The 14,827-nt window shown below is 22.0% G+C and overlaps 6 protein-coding genes across 6 annotated transcripts; 2 read left to right on the forward strand and 4 right to left on the reverse strand.

The window, feature by feature from the left end:
- Nucleotides 1-113: 113 nt before the first annotated feature.
- Nucleotides 114-1,725, reverse strand: DICPUDRAFT_157900 (uncharacterized protein; the record flags this gene model as incomplete). Its single annotated transcript, XM_003293057.1, has 2 exons — nucleotides 114-812; nucleotides 880-1,725. The coding sequence occupies 2 exons, from the start codon at nucleotides 1,723-1,725 to the stop codon at nucleotides 114-116; spliced, it is 1,545 nt and encodes a 514-aa protein (XP_003293105.1).
- A 773-nt stretch (nucleotides 1,726-2,498) lies between these two features.
- On the reverse strand, nucleotides 2,499-3,263 carry DICPUDRAFT_41544 (uncharacterized protein; the record flags this gene model as incomplete). Its single annotated transcript, XM_003293058.1, has 1 exon — nucleotides 2,499-3,263. The coding sequence occupies one exon, from the start codon at nucleotides 3,261-3,263 to the stop codon at nucleotides 2,499-2,501; it is 765 nt and encodes a 254-aa protein (XP_003293106.1).
- A 1,620-nt stretch (nucleotides 3,264-4,883) lies between these two features.
- On the reverse strand, nucleotides 4,884-7,542 carry DICPUDRAFT_157902 (uncharacterized protein; the record flags this gene model as incomplete). The annotated part of the gene is made up of 3 exons (XM_003293059.1): nucleotides 4,884-6,943; nucleotides 7,026-7,297; nucleotides 7,376-7,542. 3 exons carry the CDS (start codon nucleotides 7,540-7,542, stop codon nucleotides 4,884-4,886), a joined length of 2,499 nt encoding a protein of 832 aa, XP_003293107.1.
- Nucleotides 7,543-7,819: 277 nt separating this feature from the next.
- DICPUDRAFT_99553 (uncharacterized protein) lies at nucleotides 7,820-11,295 on the reverse strand (the record flags this gene model as incomplete). The annotated part of the gene is made up of 2 exons (XM_003293060.1): nucleotides 7,820-11,141; nucleotides 11,220-11,295. 2 exons carry the CDS (start codon nucleotides 11,293-11,295, stop codon nucleotides 7,840-7,842), a joined length of 3,378 nt encoding a protein of 1,125 aa, XP_003293108.1. The 3' UTR covers nucleotides 7,820-7,839.
- Nucleotides 11,296-11,741: 446 nt separating this feature from the next.
- Nucleotides 11,742-13,341, forward strand: DICPUDRAFT_95750 (uncharacterized protein; the record flags this gene model as incomplete). The annotated part of the gene is made up of 3 exons (XM_003293054.1): nucleotides 11,742-11,925; nucleotides 12,001-12,459; nucleotides 12,664-13,341. 3 exons carry the CDS (start codon nucleotides 11,742-11,744, stop codon nucleotides 13,257-13,259), a joined length of 1,239 nt encoding a protein of 412 aa, XP_003293102.1. The 3' UTR covers nucleotides 13,260-13,341.
- Nucleotides 13,342-13,520: 179 nt separating this feature from the next.
- On the forward strand, nucleotides 13,521-14,717 carry DICPUDRAFT_41536 (uncharacterized protein; the record flags this gene model as incomplete). Its single annotated transcript, XM_003293055.1, has 2 exons — nucleotides 13,521-14,310; nucleotides 14,407-14,717. 2 exons carry the CDS (start codon nucleotides 13,521-13,523, stop codon nucleotides 14,715-14,717), a joined length of 1,101 nt encoding a protein of 366 aa, XP_003293103.1.
- Nucleotides 14,718-14,827: the final 110 nt, after the last annotated feature.

Below are 14,827 nucleotides of genomic sequence, written 5' to 3' on the forward strand. Positions count from 1 at the left end.
ATCATTTGATGATCTAAGGTATTTTCTAATCTACTGAGTTTGTTTTTCTTTTCTGAATTTTCAATGGCTGATTCTATAATGGTGAAAATGAATTTATTTTTTCATTAATTTGTTCAAATTTTTCTTGTTGTTGTGTAATTGTTGTTGTTGTGTAATTGTAATTGTTGTTGTTGTTGTTCCATATCATCTATTTGTTGAGGTGATAATGTAAATTCATCTACTAATGTATTTAAAAATGATAAAATAAATTCACTACCATTTGTTGAAAAATATTGTAATAATGGATCTCTAATATTGATTAAATTTGGTGATGTTTTATAAATTGATTTAAAACCTTTTAAAATCGATACTACTATATGATCATCTTCTGAAGATCTTGGTGCTTTTTCTTGTTGTTTCTTTAATAATGAATAAAGATATTGATATACTAGTTTAGTTTTATCTGGACCACACATTCCTAAAATTTCTGGTAAAGAATATTTTAAAGAATCATTATTATCCATAGCAGAAATTAAATCACTTGAAATCGTTGAAATGGTAAATGGATACTTTTGGGCTAAAATCTTTAAAATAATTGAAAATTGACTTGATAGTGAAACTTGAGATAGTGATAATTTTAAAACTTTTAAATAAGGTATAATAATTAATGGTGATACCTTAGAAATTTCACTAATAATTGACAATATACCAATTCTACTTTCTGGCTCTTTGAAACATTCAATTAAAACATTTAAATTCTTTTCAAAATCTTGCTTATTATATTGATATAAACTTGCAATTATTGAAAATACATTTGGATTATCTTTTGAAAACTAAAAATAAATAAAAAAATTAATATAATTATTATTAAAAAAAATTAAAAAAATTAAAAAATATTACTTTAATAAATTCTAAAACATAATTTGATAAAATTTTTGGTCTATTTATAATTTCTGATGATATAGTTGAAATTATTAAACTTTGTGTTTGAGATTTATAATGACCAATTTCAAATAAGAATGGTATTGATTTTGATAATAATTTTTCATTGGATGGAAATAATAAACAAACTGTACCCAACATTGTTACTGAAATAATATTATAAAGTTGTTGTCTTGGATTATTACTTTGAGTATTATTAGTTGATAATCTAATATTTTCACTCTTTTTTATTCTATTTATAATTGGTGATATAACATTACGTTGTGTTGATAAAAATGATGAATCGTCTTCGCTATCTGATGTTGGTGATTTATAAAAACTATTACTCTTTTTGCCGCCGCCGCTAGTATTATGAATTGATAATGATGATGATGATGATGATGATGCTACTGATGATGTTGAATTAATTGATGATAAATATAATTCCTTTAACATAAATATTATTGTTGAATAAAATTCATCTAAAACTGGTATAAATGATTCTATATCATTCTTTAATAAATTACAAATTAATGTTACCAAAGTTAAAGTTGTTTCTCTAAACTCTATTATATCATTCTCTTCAATTTGATTATTATTCTTTTCACATAATATTTTAAATATTATTTTTAAATTTTCACCATTTGCTAAAAATAATTTTTCTTCTTCTTCTAAAAAATTATCTATTCTAATTTTAATAATTTTATTTAAAAATTCTTCTTCATCATTATTATTATAATTATTTTCTAAATTATTTTGATTATCTTGATTATTACTATCATTATTATTTATATTATTATCTTCATTTTCTGAATTATTATTCATTTTTTTTTTAATTATTTTTTGATAACTTTTGAAAAAATTTTAGTAAAAACGAATTTTATAAAATAATGAAAATTTATAAATATTTTGAAAAAAAAAAAAAAAAAGATATATATTATTATTAAAGAAATTATAAAAAATAAATTATGGTTTTTTTTTTAAAATTATAATAATATAATTTTAAAAATAAAAAAATAAATAAAAATGATAATTTTTTTTTTTTTTTTTTTTTTAAATTTTTTTATTTATTTTTTTTTTTAAATTTTTTTTTTAATTTTTTTTTTAAAATTTTTTTAAGTAGGGGGGGAGGGTGGTTTTTGTTGGGCCGATAGTGAGGGGCCTTTACCCTTTTTTTTTTTTTTTTTTTTTTTTTTTTTGAATTTTTTAAAATGGTTTAATTATTATAAAAAAAAAAAAAAATTAAAAAAAAATGTATTGAAATTGGTTGTAGTTGGATTAATTGAAAATAAATTATTTAAATATATTTGGAAAAAAATTGATAAATAAATAAATACAACAAGTTTTTTTTTTTTGAGATTTTTGGTTGAATTGTGATTTTGATGATGATGATTGATGAAAAGGGAATGGGGAGGGGAGTATGATTTGAAATTATTTTTTTTTTTAAAATTTTAAATGAAAAAAAAAAAAAAAATTATTATTATTTTATATATATAATTATTTTTTTTTAAAAAATGATTATTATTATTATTATTATTAATTGATTATTATTTAATTAATTAGTTAATTAATTAATTAATTAGATTGATTATTATTATTTAACATTCATATAAATTTTTGGCACCTTTTGATGTTCTCATAACATCTTCATGTGGAGTATAAGAAATAGTATTATCGACTTCTAAAATTTTTTTAAGACAGTAACCAATATCTTTAGTTGCTTTTTCATCGTGGGCATTCTTTGTCCAAACACTGATTTTATCACCATTCTTTCTTGAATTATAAACTATACCACAAATTTCATCACTAGAGTCAAAAGTTTCACCAACACAAGCCATAACAGATTGAAGCCATTGGTTATCACAACGCGATTTATCTTTAACCATAACAAACCATTTGCCACCTCTTTTATTTGATTCGTGTTCCCATTTTGGTTCGATATCGTCTTTAAATAAATGATAACTGCTACCTTGTTTTAAATTGCTAACATTTGGAAGGTTATTGAAAACACACCAAAAATCTTCGACTGAATCGAAACTAATAACCTTTTTTAATGAGTCAACCCAATGTTCTGGATTGATTTTACCACTTTGATAATCATACCATAAGGACCATCTATTTTGAAGTGGATGTTTAATTAAATTTTCTGGATTTTCTGTTTGTTGTTCTTGTTCTTCTTCTTGTTGTTCTTCTTGTTCTTGTTCTTCTTTTGGTTGTTCTTCTTGTGGTTGTTCTTCTTTATTATCTGTATTGGTGGTGGTAGTGGTGGTGGTTTCTTTATTTTCTTGTTTATTTTCTTCTGTGATTGAAATTTTAGATGTAGGTTCAACTAAGCACTCTACTTCATTGTTATTTGATGACATTATATTATGTATATATATTTAATAATTTATTAAAAAAAATAAAAAAAAGTTTATAATAATTTAATTTGAAAAAAAAACTATTTTAAAATTGTTATAAAAAAATTAATAAAAGAAAAAAAAAATTAGTTTGATGTATGGGTTTTTTTTTTTTATAAAAAAAAATTTGATAGTGGGTGTGTGAAAAAAAATATTAAAAAAAAAAAAAACTTACTCTCTCTATGGAAAAAAAAGATTGGGGAATAAAAATTTAATACTAAAAAACAAAACTACTGTTTTTCTATATTAAAATAAAAGAAATAAAGGAAAAAAAAAAAAATATTAGATATTTATTTTTAAGAAAATTAAATTAAAAAATTTGAAAATTTTTGAACTTGGTAAATATAAAAGTAGTAAAATATAATAAAGAATATTATAGGGATTATTTTTATAAAGTTATTTAAATATTTTATGTGTATGTGTTTATGTATAGCTTTTTTTTTTTTTTTGTTTATTTTTCAAAAAAAAATTTTCGGATGATATTATGGCTATAGTTTTTAAAAAAATAAAAAAAAAATTTAAAAAAAAATTAAAATTTTTTTTTTAAAATTTTTATGAAAAAAAAAAAAATAAATAAAAAGAAAAAAAAAAAAAAAAGAATGAAAAAAAAAGAGACAAATCTTTATATTGATGAGTTATTATATTTTATTGGTATCTGATTTATTGATTTAATGAATCTATTTTTATAGATAATAATGATTATATATTTATTTTTCTATAAAAATTTTAAATTTTTTTTTTTTTTTTTTGTTATTGAAGATGTGAGATGTGAACTCGTATTTTTTTTTATATTAATATGAAAATTTGGTTGGTTTTTTTTTTTTTTTTTTTCTATCTGTCTATCTATCTTTTTATTTATTGAATTATATATTACAAATACTACTATGAATAATATGATCAATCTATAATTTAAATATACTTACTAGTTGAGGTCAAAAATAATTTTTTTAAAAAAAGTTTAAAAAAAGATAAAATGGTTTATTTGAAAATGAAATTATAGACAAAAAAAGAATATATTTCAATATATGTATATATGTTTGAGTGATGTTTTACAAAAGTATATAATAAAAAAAGTATGTAAAATAAATAAAAATAAAAAAAAATAGATTTTTAAACAAATAAATATAAAATTTTATAAAATGAGTTGTATATATGTGTAAAAAAAATAATAAAAATAAAATTTTTTTTTTTAACAAAAAATTTAAAAAAACGAAAATTTTTTTTTTTTTTTTTTAAAAAATAAAAAAAATATAAAAAAAAAAAAAAAATAAAAAATTGCCTCCTATTTTTTTTCATTCTATATTTAAACTTTAAAAAAAAAGAAAGAAAAGAAAACAAATGTTTATTAAAAGAATAGTTAAAAAAAAAAAAAAAAAAAAAAAAAATAAACAAAAAAATAAAGATATATAAATATTTAAATTACTAAATTTGTTTTTAAAAAATGTGTTTAGTTTTTTTTTTTTTTTATATTTTTGCAAAAAACACAAAAACAAAATAAAATTGATTGATTAAGATTTATTTACATTTTATTTTTTTATTTATTTTATATTTTATATTTTATTTTTCTTTATTTTTTTTTTACTTTTATTGGATATTGGATCTTACAATACCTTTAATAGTTGTAATAAGTTTTCTTTGTTCTAAATTATTTAAAGTTGTATTAATTTCTTCATTTGAAAAGTTATCTGATAGTGATTTAATGAGTTGATTTTTATCCATTTTTCCTTCACCTTTTGCAAGTAATTCAACAATTGCTTTGTTTAATTTTTTATTGTCATTATTCTTTGATACTGGTTTTAAAGTTGTATTATCATTATCATTTGTTTTTTTTCTTTTTTTAGTTGTATCATTTGTTGATTTATTATTTTTATTATTGCTATTGTTTTTACTATTATTATTACTATTGTTATTATTGTTATTATTTATATCAAAATTATCATCATTATCATTATCAAAAATTTCTTCATCCAATTTATCTTTCATATTTTCATCTATAATTTCATCATCATTATAAGATTCTTCATTATCTTTTTTATTTTTTCTTTTATTGCTATTGATTCTTTCTTTTTCTCTTTCTTTTGTATTTGAATCACTTAATGCCTTGTTCATAATTTCATAAGCTACTTCGGCATCACGTTGAGTGACATTACGATCTAATCTACATTTTGCATGGGCTTGTGATAAACGAATCATAGTTTCTAATGTACGAGTTGTAATTGGTAAGGAGTTGTTGGTTTGTTTTGATCTGAGGTCAGTGTATTGTTCAATAATATATTTTCTTGCATCTTCAGATAGTTTGGGTTTGATAATGGTTTTGGCGTAATGTATATATTTTTGAATGAATGGAATTGAAACAATGTCATATGATTTTTCATTACCATGAAGTGTACGATTATATTTTTGAAAGATTGGTGTATCGATATCGGCATTAGAGTTATTTTTTGATAGTCCGTTTGAAAGTTCACCACCTAATGTAGAGATTTGTTCAGACTGCAAGAATGTTTCCATTTCAGCGCCTTCGTCTTTGTATCTGTGCATTCTAAGAACGTGGTCAGATATCATTCTATCGTGGTCGGGGTTAACGTTATCCAAAACGATGAATAAAAGATCGAAACGTGATAATAATGAATCTGGTAAACCAATGTTGGTGTGTGCTTTTAAGTCTGGATTGTATTTGCCATAGATTGGATTTGCAGCGGCTACTACTGAACAACGAGCATTTAATGATGCATGAATACCAGCTTTTGAAATTGTAACGGTTTGCTGTTCCATAACTTCGTGAATGGCCACACGATCGTCTGGGCTCATTTTATCAAATTCATCTATACATACAATTCCCCTATCTGCTAAAACCATGGCACCTGCTTCTAAACGACGTTCACCTGTTTCAGAGTCATTGGTTACAGCGGCAGTTAAACCGACACCACTGGAACCTCTACCTGTAGTGTTGATAGCCAATGGAGCAATATTTAATATAAAACGTAATAGTTGAGACTTTGCTGTGGATGGATCACCAACCATCAATAAATTGATATCACCTCTTAAATGGGTACCATTTGGAAGATTCTGTTCAACACCACCCAATAGCAATAACAATAGAGATTTTTTGATATAATCGTGGCCATAAATGGACGGTGCTAAACTTGTTGCTAAAAGATCGAAACCATTCTCGTGTAATGAAAAGTTTTTAATATTTCTAACATCTTCAGCAGTGATTGTTGGTCCACTAACTTCTTTACTAAGCATTAAAATACGATTACAAATTAATATAGGTCTAAATTTAGTTGTTTTTAATTCTGGTGCACTCATTGGAATGGCTCTATATACACCAAATACTTGAACTCTATCACCCGGTTTAACACGGTCCACTAAATCGTTATCCATTAAAATATCGACTGATCTTGGTAATTGACCTGCTGGTGCTCTTTCTGGCATCTCTTGAATCGATACCATTTGACTATCTTTATATAGACACATACCATATTCTGTAATTAATGGATTACCAGATTCATCTCTTGTTGGATATGATGTCGATGATGGTATACCTGAATCCGATGTTGCATCTGCATAGGTTCTACTTATTGTTTTTTTAGTTTTTTCACAATAATGAACACTTTTTATAATTTTTGGTCTAACTAATGAACCTAAAAAAATCAAAATTATACTAATTAGTAAATTTATTATAATCATTTAATATTTTGATATTATTAAATAAATATAGTTTACATTTTGTTACAATTCCTTCAACACAAACTAAACGTGATAATAATGATGCATTTAAACCTCTTGGTGTAACATGACTTGAGCCTAAATTACCTTCGAATCCAACAAATACTTCTTTATCAAGTGAATCTTTATATTGTTTAATTAAATCTTTATCATAATCTTCATCTTCATTAGTTTCCATTTTTTCTATTAATCCTTTTTTAATATTTGAAACTTTTCTTGTAACTACTCTTTGAAATGGTCCAATAAAATCTAATGGTTTACTTAAAAATCTAAAATTATAAAAGAAAGAGAATTATATTAATTTATTTTATTATTATTATTATTTAATTATTTAATTATATATTTACTTTGCTGTCATTTCTGGTGAGACTTTTCTCATTATATCGATTGATATAGATATTCTTTTATTATTATTTTCTATAAGATCGTTTATTACATATTTATAGTTTGATTTTTCAGAATCTAAAAAATCTGAAAATTCTTGTTCCATTTTTTCATCATCGATTGTATCCATTTTTAATTATATATATATTATTATTTTTATTATTATATTTAAAAAGAAAAAATTTATTTATTATTTTTGTTAAAATACAATTGTTAATAAGTTATTCTTATTATTCCTATTATTATACTATTATTGTTATTATTGTTATTGTTTTTTATTCTTTTTAAATATTCATTATGAAAAATAAAATTTTATAAAAAAAAAAAAAATAAATTTAAAATTACTTTTTTTAAAAAAAAAAAAAAAAAATAAATTTTAATTCCTTTTTTCCAAAAAGCCGCCAATTAAAAAAATAAAAATAATTGTTTATTTTTGTTTTGGATTTTCATTATTATTAGAATTATTGTTATTATTATTATTATTATTATTGTTATTATTATTACCATTGCCTTTTGATCTTTTATATTTTAATCTTTCAATATATATACTTTTCATAGTTTTAAAATTACCATGTTTTTTATAGGATACTATAATTAATATTATACAAACACATAATATTACAAATACCACTACCCCAACTATAGAGCCAACTAAAATCGGAGTGGGTATTTTAAAACCACCTTTACTATTGTATTTTTCATCTTCTTCATCTTTTATATTGCCACGATATTTATTGTTTTTATTGTTTTGATTTAAAAAGAAATTATTATCACCTCTTAATAAAACACCAAAACATGTAAAGTGATTCGTTTGTCCCATTACCATTAGTTTTGTTTTATCACCATCACCATCACCATTATTTATAATTTTTAATTTTAAAATTTTGTTTTTAATTTTTACACATTCCCATTGATTATTTGTTGTATTTATAAAACCCAAACAAAAATTATTGATATTTGAATTATCTATTGTAATATTAAGATTATTTATAATTTTTAAAGTAATGTTGGTTAAAAATGGTAATGATTCATCCTTTTTTAATATTGGTATAGTAATATTTAAAACTGATGAATAGATTGCATTGGATCTTGTTAAATTTACAGATGAAAATTTTATTTGCCTTAAATATGAATCTGCAACAGGTTTAACTAGAATTTCAGTTGTACCATTGTTATTGATGTTGTTATTAATAATATTTTTTGGTATATTTATGTTTATTTTACCAATTAAATCTTTTTTAATTGTACTATAAACATTGATTTCACTTTTTTTACCAAATTGTATTGTTAGACTTGTACTAATTGGTTTAATATAGATAGGTAGTAAATCATTGTTTTTAATATCATTGGATATGGGATAAAACATTTGTAGGGTTTCAGCTTTTAGATAGTTTATTGGATCTGTAATATCTGGTAATAGTTCGTTAGAGGTAATTCTATCAATAATGCCGTATTTGCAATTGGAGGAGTTGGTTTTGGTACATTCACCATTGGAACAAAGAATAGGTAGTGACAGTGGACATCCGTCATAGTTTGAACAGGGCGGGCATGAACCATCAGGACACACTTGTGTACTATTGCAGTGGTTTAAAAGTACCAATGATTTGGTTAAACATTGTTTTACACTAAGTTTACAGGTACCATCGATACATCTAAATGGATACTTTTTTGGACAACTAGGTAATATTGGACATTCAGCTTTGGTTGTATGCTTATCATTGGATTTTAACAAACCATTCCAGCAGCATTCTTTAGTCAAGCATTCAGGTATACTTGATTTACATTCATTGGGTGATGAATAGCATCCACCATTTAAACATTTAAAAGGATAGTTGTGGTCACACTTAAATTGGTCAAAGTCATTTAAACAAGTAGATACAGAATCAGAGCATAAACCATTTGCACAACGGAAGGGTTTAGATAAATCGCAGATACAGGTACAGGTAGAGGGATCCAATATTTCATATTCATTGTGATTACAGTGTCTATTACAAATACAAACTCCAGTTTCATTATTAAGTGTAAATCCAGGTAAGCACATATGTACATCACATTGTGGACCACTCCATTCTTTATTACATTCACAAATGGTAGATGATTTACCAATTATTTTTCTAACACCATTTAAACATCTTTTACCAATTGACCATAGGTCAATTTTATTTACAAAAATATCTAGATCCTTTTCAGTATTTGTAATATTACATTCTTCCGGTATAATTGGTGTGTTTCTTTGAATAATACTTTTGGTTCCATACATATCAAAGCAATTAAAGTGGTATATTGTCAAGGCTTTAGATATATCAATATAGGTAGGTTTTTCAATATAGTATTTGCATAAAGTTTCATTTGATACAAATGTATTTACATTTCTAGAATTTACTAAATCTATTTCACTAATCATTTTTAGGTTACCAGCAAGACAGTTTTGAAATTTAAATATTGGGTTATCTCTTAACGACTCTTCCCTTTTAGATAGTGGTCTCCATAGTTTAGGGCAGGTGCCAATTTTCGAAATTATAATACCATTAAAACTACATTTGCTGATTGTAATATTATTTATTTTTAATCTTTTACAAACATGCGATGCCTTATCATACCAAAAACCTTCTTCACAACCATCATCGGTATATTCCAATTGGCCTGTCACATAGTTTATATTACCTTCATTACTATCACCATTATTTGTTTCAAAAATTACCGCTAGTTCATATGATTCATCAGATTTAAATTTGGTTTTAATTTGACTGTAGTTGCATGTAATATATTCACCATTATCATTATATATATCTAAACATTCATTATCTTTATCATTTAAAAAATAAATACTTGTAATATTTTTTAAATTTTTACCAATAATTTCTATTTTACCTTCATTGTATTTTGTTGTCTTTATAATTGGAACATTATATTTATAGATTTCAATTTTAAAACCATTTACAATGATTATTTCATTTTCATTTTTTCCAATCATTAAATCATTTGATATAGTTATCGAGTTTACTATTCTAAAATTTATTTCTTTTTGTTGTTGTTGTTGTGGATTTGTTGTAATGATTGAATTTTTAAAACCATATATAAAATCACCAAAATTTAAATATAAAATATTATCATTTGGTTCAAATTGTATAGATTTAATATCATTGGTTTGATCGAATGGTGTATTTCCTAAATCTTTATAAAAAACAACATCACCTATAAAAGTACCATTATCCAAATTAAATAATTTAATGTTTGAATCTTGGCCCAATATGAATACATTCAAATTTTTATAGTTAATATCTATTTGTTTTGGTGCGCTATTTAATTGTTCTTTTCCAAACGAATTTTCTATTTCATTTTTATTTAAATTAAAAATTGTTATTTGACGATCATCTTCGATATATATAATTCTTTCTTCATTTATTACTTTTATTGATTTAAATTCAGAACTTTGTATATTATTAAATATTTTAATGGTTTTTGTTGTGTTTAAATTTATTAATTCTAATGAATAGGATGAATCTGTTTCCAGGGTTTTCCCATTTACATATAATATATTTTTAAATATTGCACAATATTTTATCATATTCATTGTAATATTTAATTTGATTGGATAAATTGGTTTTAGTGGTATTATGTAATTAATATAAACTGAGTTTGAATTATATATTATTATAGATTGAGTTTCGTTATTATATAAAATATTCTCATTATTAATATTGGAATTAAATTTATTAATTTTTTTCCCTATTATTAAATAATATAAAAATTAGTTTTTTATTCTATGTATTTTTTTTTTTTTTTACAAAAAAATTTTTAACTTACATTTAGAATTTTCCAAACCATTTATTAAAACTACAAAAACTAAAAATATAAAAACTATGGTTTTTATTTTTACCATTTTATTTTATTGATTATTTTTTTATAGTGTATTTTATAATTTTTTATTTTTTAAATAAAATGTTTTTATTATTTTTTTTTTTTTTATTGATATATTATTTTGGATCATTTTTAAAATTTAAAATATTATTTTAAATTATAATTTTATTTAACTAGTTTAAACTATATAATAAAAGATATAGATCTAAATTAAAAGATTTAATTTTTACAAATTTTTTACTAAATAAAATCAACACCATAAAAAATTAATAATTTTAAGTAAAAGAATACCAATATATAAAAATTTTAAATAATTGATAAAATCAATGGTATCATTTTCAAAAAAGGAATTTGATTTTTAAATTTATTATAATAAAATTTAATTTTTAAAATTATTTTTTTAAATTAATTTTATTTTTTTAAAATTATTTTTTTTTTTATTTTTTTAATTTTTTTCAATACATAAAAATGAATAAAAGCATTATTATTTATTTGTTTTTATATTTTATATCTATTATTTTTTCGAAAGAGGCAGATATTAGTAGCAACTATGGGGGAAACGATATAGATAACAACCATTTGTTTGGAGTAATTCATAGTAATAACAATATTAATAATTTATATATAGATAAAAGTAATAATCAATGCAATGGTATTATAGAACAAGATGATGGCGATAAATCAATTCTTTCAAATTTTTCAAATTTTTTGGGTTCAAAAAAAAAAGAGTGCTCTTTTAGAAAAGATAAAAATGAAATAAAAAATTCATTTCAGTATTATTTTAATAGATTCATAATATTTCAAAATTATTCAGTTCAAGAAATAGAATCAGTTTTATATAGTAAATATAGAAATCCAGAAAGTAGAGCGGTTTTACATTTCTTTGGTGACTTTGGTGTTGGTAAAAGTCTTTCTGCAAAGCTTATTTCAAGGGTTCTCTTTGAAAAAGGTAGTGGTTTACAAGGAGATGGTTACTTTTCAATAAATGGTGAAAAATACAGAATTATAGATTATGATATTCAAACAACAGATAGCGAACAACTTCAACAAAAAGTTCAAGATTTAAATCAAAAAGTTCAATATCTTAGAAATAGACTGTACAATACAATTTTAAATAGATTATATAGGTGTCCAAATTCCGTTATTGTATTGGACGAAATTCAAAAGGTACATCCAGATATTATCAGTATTCTCGAACCATTCTTTGATGGAGAAGATTTAGAAATATATTTGAATGAAAACAATGATATCATCGAAGATGAATTTATGGAAGACGAATTTTTTACTCAAGATAAAAAAAATAATCATAATAATAATGATAATGATAATAATGATAACAATAATAAAAACAATAATAATAATAATAAATATAAAAACAAATCCAAAATAGAAAAAGTTAAAACATCCTTAGCCACATATATATTAACATCAGATTTTGAAAAAGAAGGTGCTACAAATAGGAAATCAATAGAACAAATAAAAGAAAAAGCATCAAAATTATTTAAAATGGTTTATAATAATAATAAATTTTCAAATCTAATTACAAATAGTATACCATTCCTTCCATTAGGTAAAGATTTTGTAAATCAAGCAATAGAAAAACAAATTATCAATCATTTCTGTGGTGAAAAGCTAATAGATGCTTTATACATTTCCGAAAAAGAGTTGGTATTATCAATCATTTATCAAAAAATGGAATCATTATATTCAAATGAAAATTTTCGTGCTATTGAAAAATTAACAAACGAATTAATATTCAATAAAGTTTCAAATTTTGTTATGGATTATGATAGGATTTCATTAGATTTTAAAAATAGTATTTTAACTAATAATGATAATAATAATAATGATAATTATAAAGATAGGGTTAAAGATTTTATATTTAAATTAAATAATCAAAAAAAAATTAAATTTACTTTAAATATAAAACCAAACCAATCCAAAAATAATTTAGAAGTCGAAATAACACCATCATTAGAGGAATAACTAAGATTAATAATAAAAAATAGTTATTTTTATATAAGCAATAATACTTTGCTTATTTAAAAAAAAGGTTTCAAAAACTTTTCTTTTTATATTTTTTTATTTTTTAAATTTTATTTTTTTTTTTTATTTTTTTTTATTTTTCATGATATTTTATTTTTTTTTATTTTTTTATTATTTTTTTTTTTTTTTTTTTAATTTTATTAATATTTTTAAATTATTTATTATTATTATTTGTTTATTATTATATTTATAAAATTAATAATGACAACAACATCAATTTCATTAGAAGATTCTGTAACAATTTTCGAAAAAGATTTAAATTCTGATGTACTTTTAACTTGGTGTTTCCCAAGTTTAGATGAAACATTAAGAAGTGTAATATTACAAAGAACATCATTATTACAAGATAAGATTTCTTTACAATTTAGTTTTAGCAAATTTAAGAATCAATGGATATATATTTATACAACAGCAGTTGATCAACAACCAGCAGCACAAGATGGACAACAACCACCAAGTATTCCAGACTGTTTAAAAAGAGTTGTAGCATTTAGTGTAGTTTTAGTTAGAAATCATTTTAATCCAGAAAAGTACGGATCATTAGCTCAAATTATGTCAAATGTTTATAAAATGACAGGTGATTGTTCAAAATTACTAGAGTGTCAATTACGTGTTTTCAATAGAGGTCAATTCGATGTTGGTGCAATGGGTAAATTTGTGGATAGCAATTTTGATGTTCGTAGAAGTTATTTATCAACCAATATTAAAGATGTAATTCAATTATTTGGTGAAGAAATCATTTTGGTTTGGAGTGCAATGGCAATGAAAAAGCGTATTGCTGTCTATTCTGAAAAATTAGCTTCTCTCTTAAAGGTAATTAGAGCTTTTCCACTCTTTGTTTTCCATCGTCAAAATTGGAATATCCTTCGTCCATATGTTACAATTAATGATGTAGAATTAAAAGATTTAACAACTACTGGTGTATATGTTGCTGGTTTTACTGATCCATCAATTAAATCAAGAGAAGAACTTTATGATATTTTAGTTGATTGTAATTATTATTATTATTATTATTATTATTATTATAATATTACTATTTAATTTATTTATATAATTTTATTAATTTATTAATTTTTTTAAAAAATAGTAAGTTCAAAAGAGGTTACAATTGCATCACATGCTAAAGATCAATTTTTATTATCATCATTACATAAGGATGTTTTGAAATTTTTATTAGCATCATTAGAAGATGAAGAAGTTACCGATCAACAAGTTATTAAAGGTTTAAATCAAAAAATGAAAGATTTATTAACAAAATTAGAATCACTTAAAGAAGTTAATGAAGAAACTGGTAAAGCTGCACCAATAACGATTGAATCTTTAGAAGCAAGAAAATTACCAAGTAGTATGAGTACTTTCTTATTTAATATTGCTAATGCTGAAAATTTAAATGGTTAATAAATTAATAAAATAAAAATAAAAATATAAATATAAATACAAATACATAAAATGCATTAAAAGGTTTTTTTTTTTTTTTTTATAGTTTTATTAATAAAATTTTATTTATT

The sequence above is a fragment of the Dictyostelium purpureum genome (genome assembly GCF_000190715.1).
Source record: "Dictyostelium purpureum unplaced genomic scaffold DICPUscaffold_396, whole genome shotgun sequence".
Lineage (NCBI taxonomy): Eukaryota > Evosea > Eumycetozoa > Dictyosteliales > Dictyosteliaceae > Dictyostelium > Dictyostelium purpureum.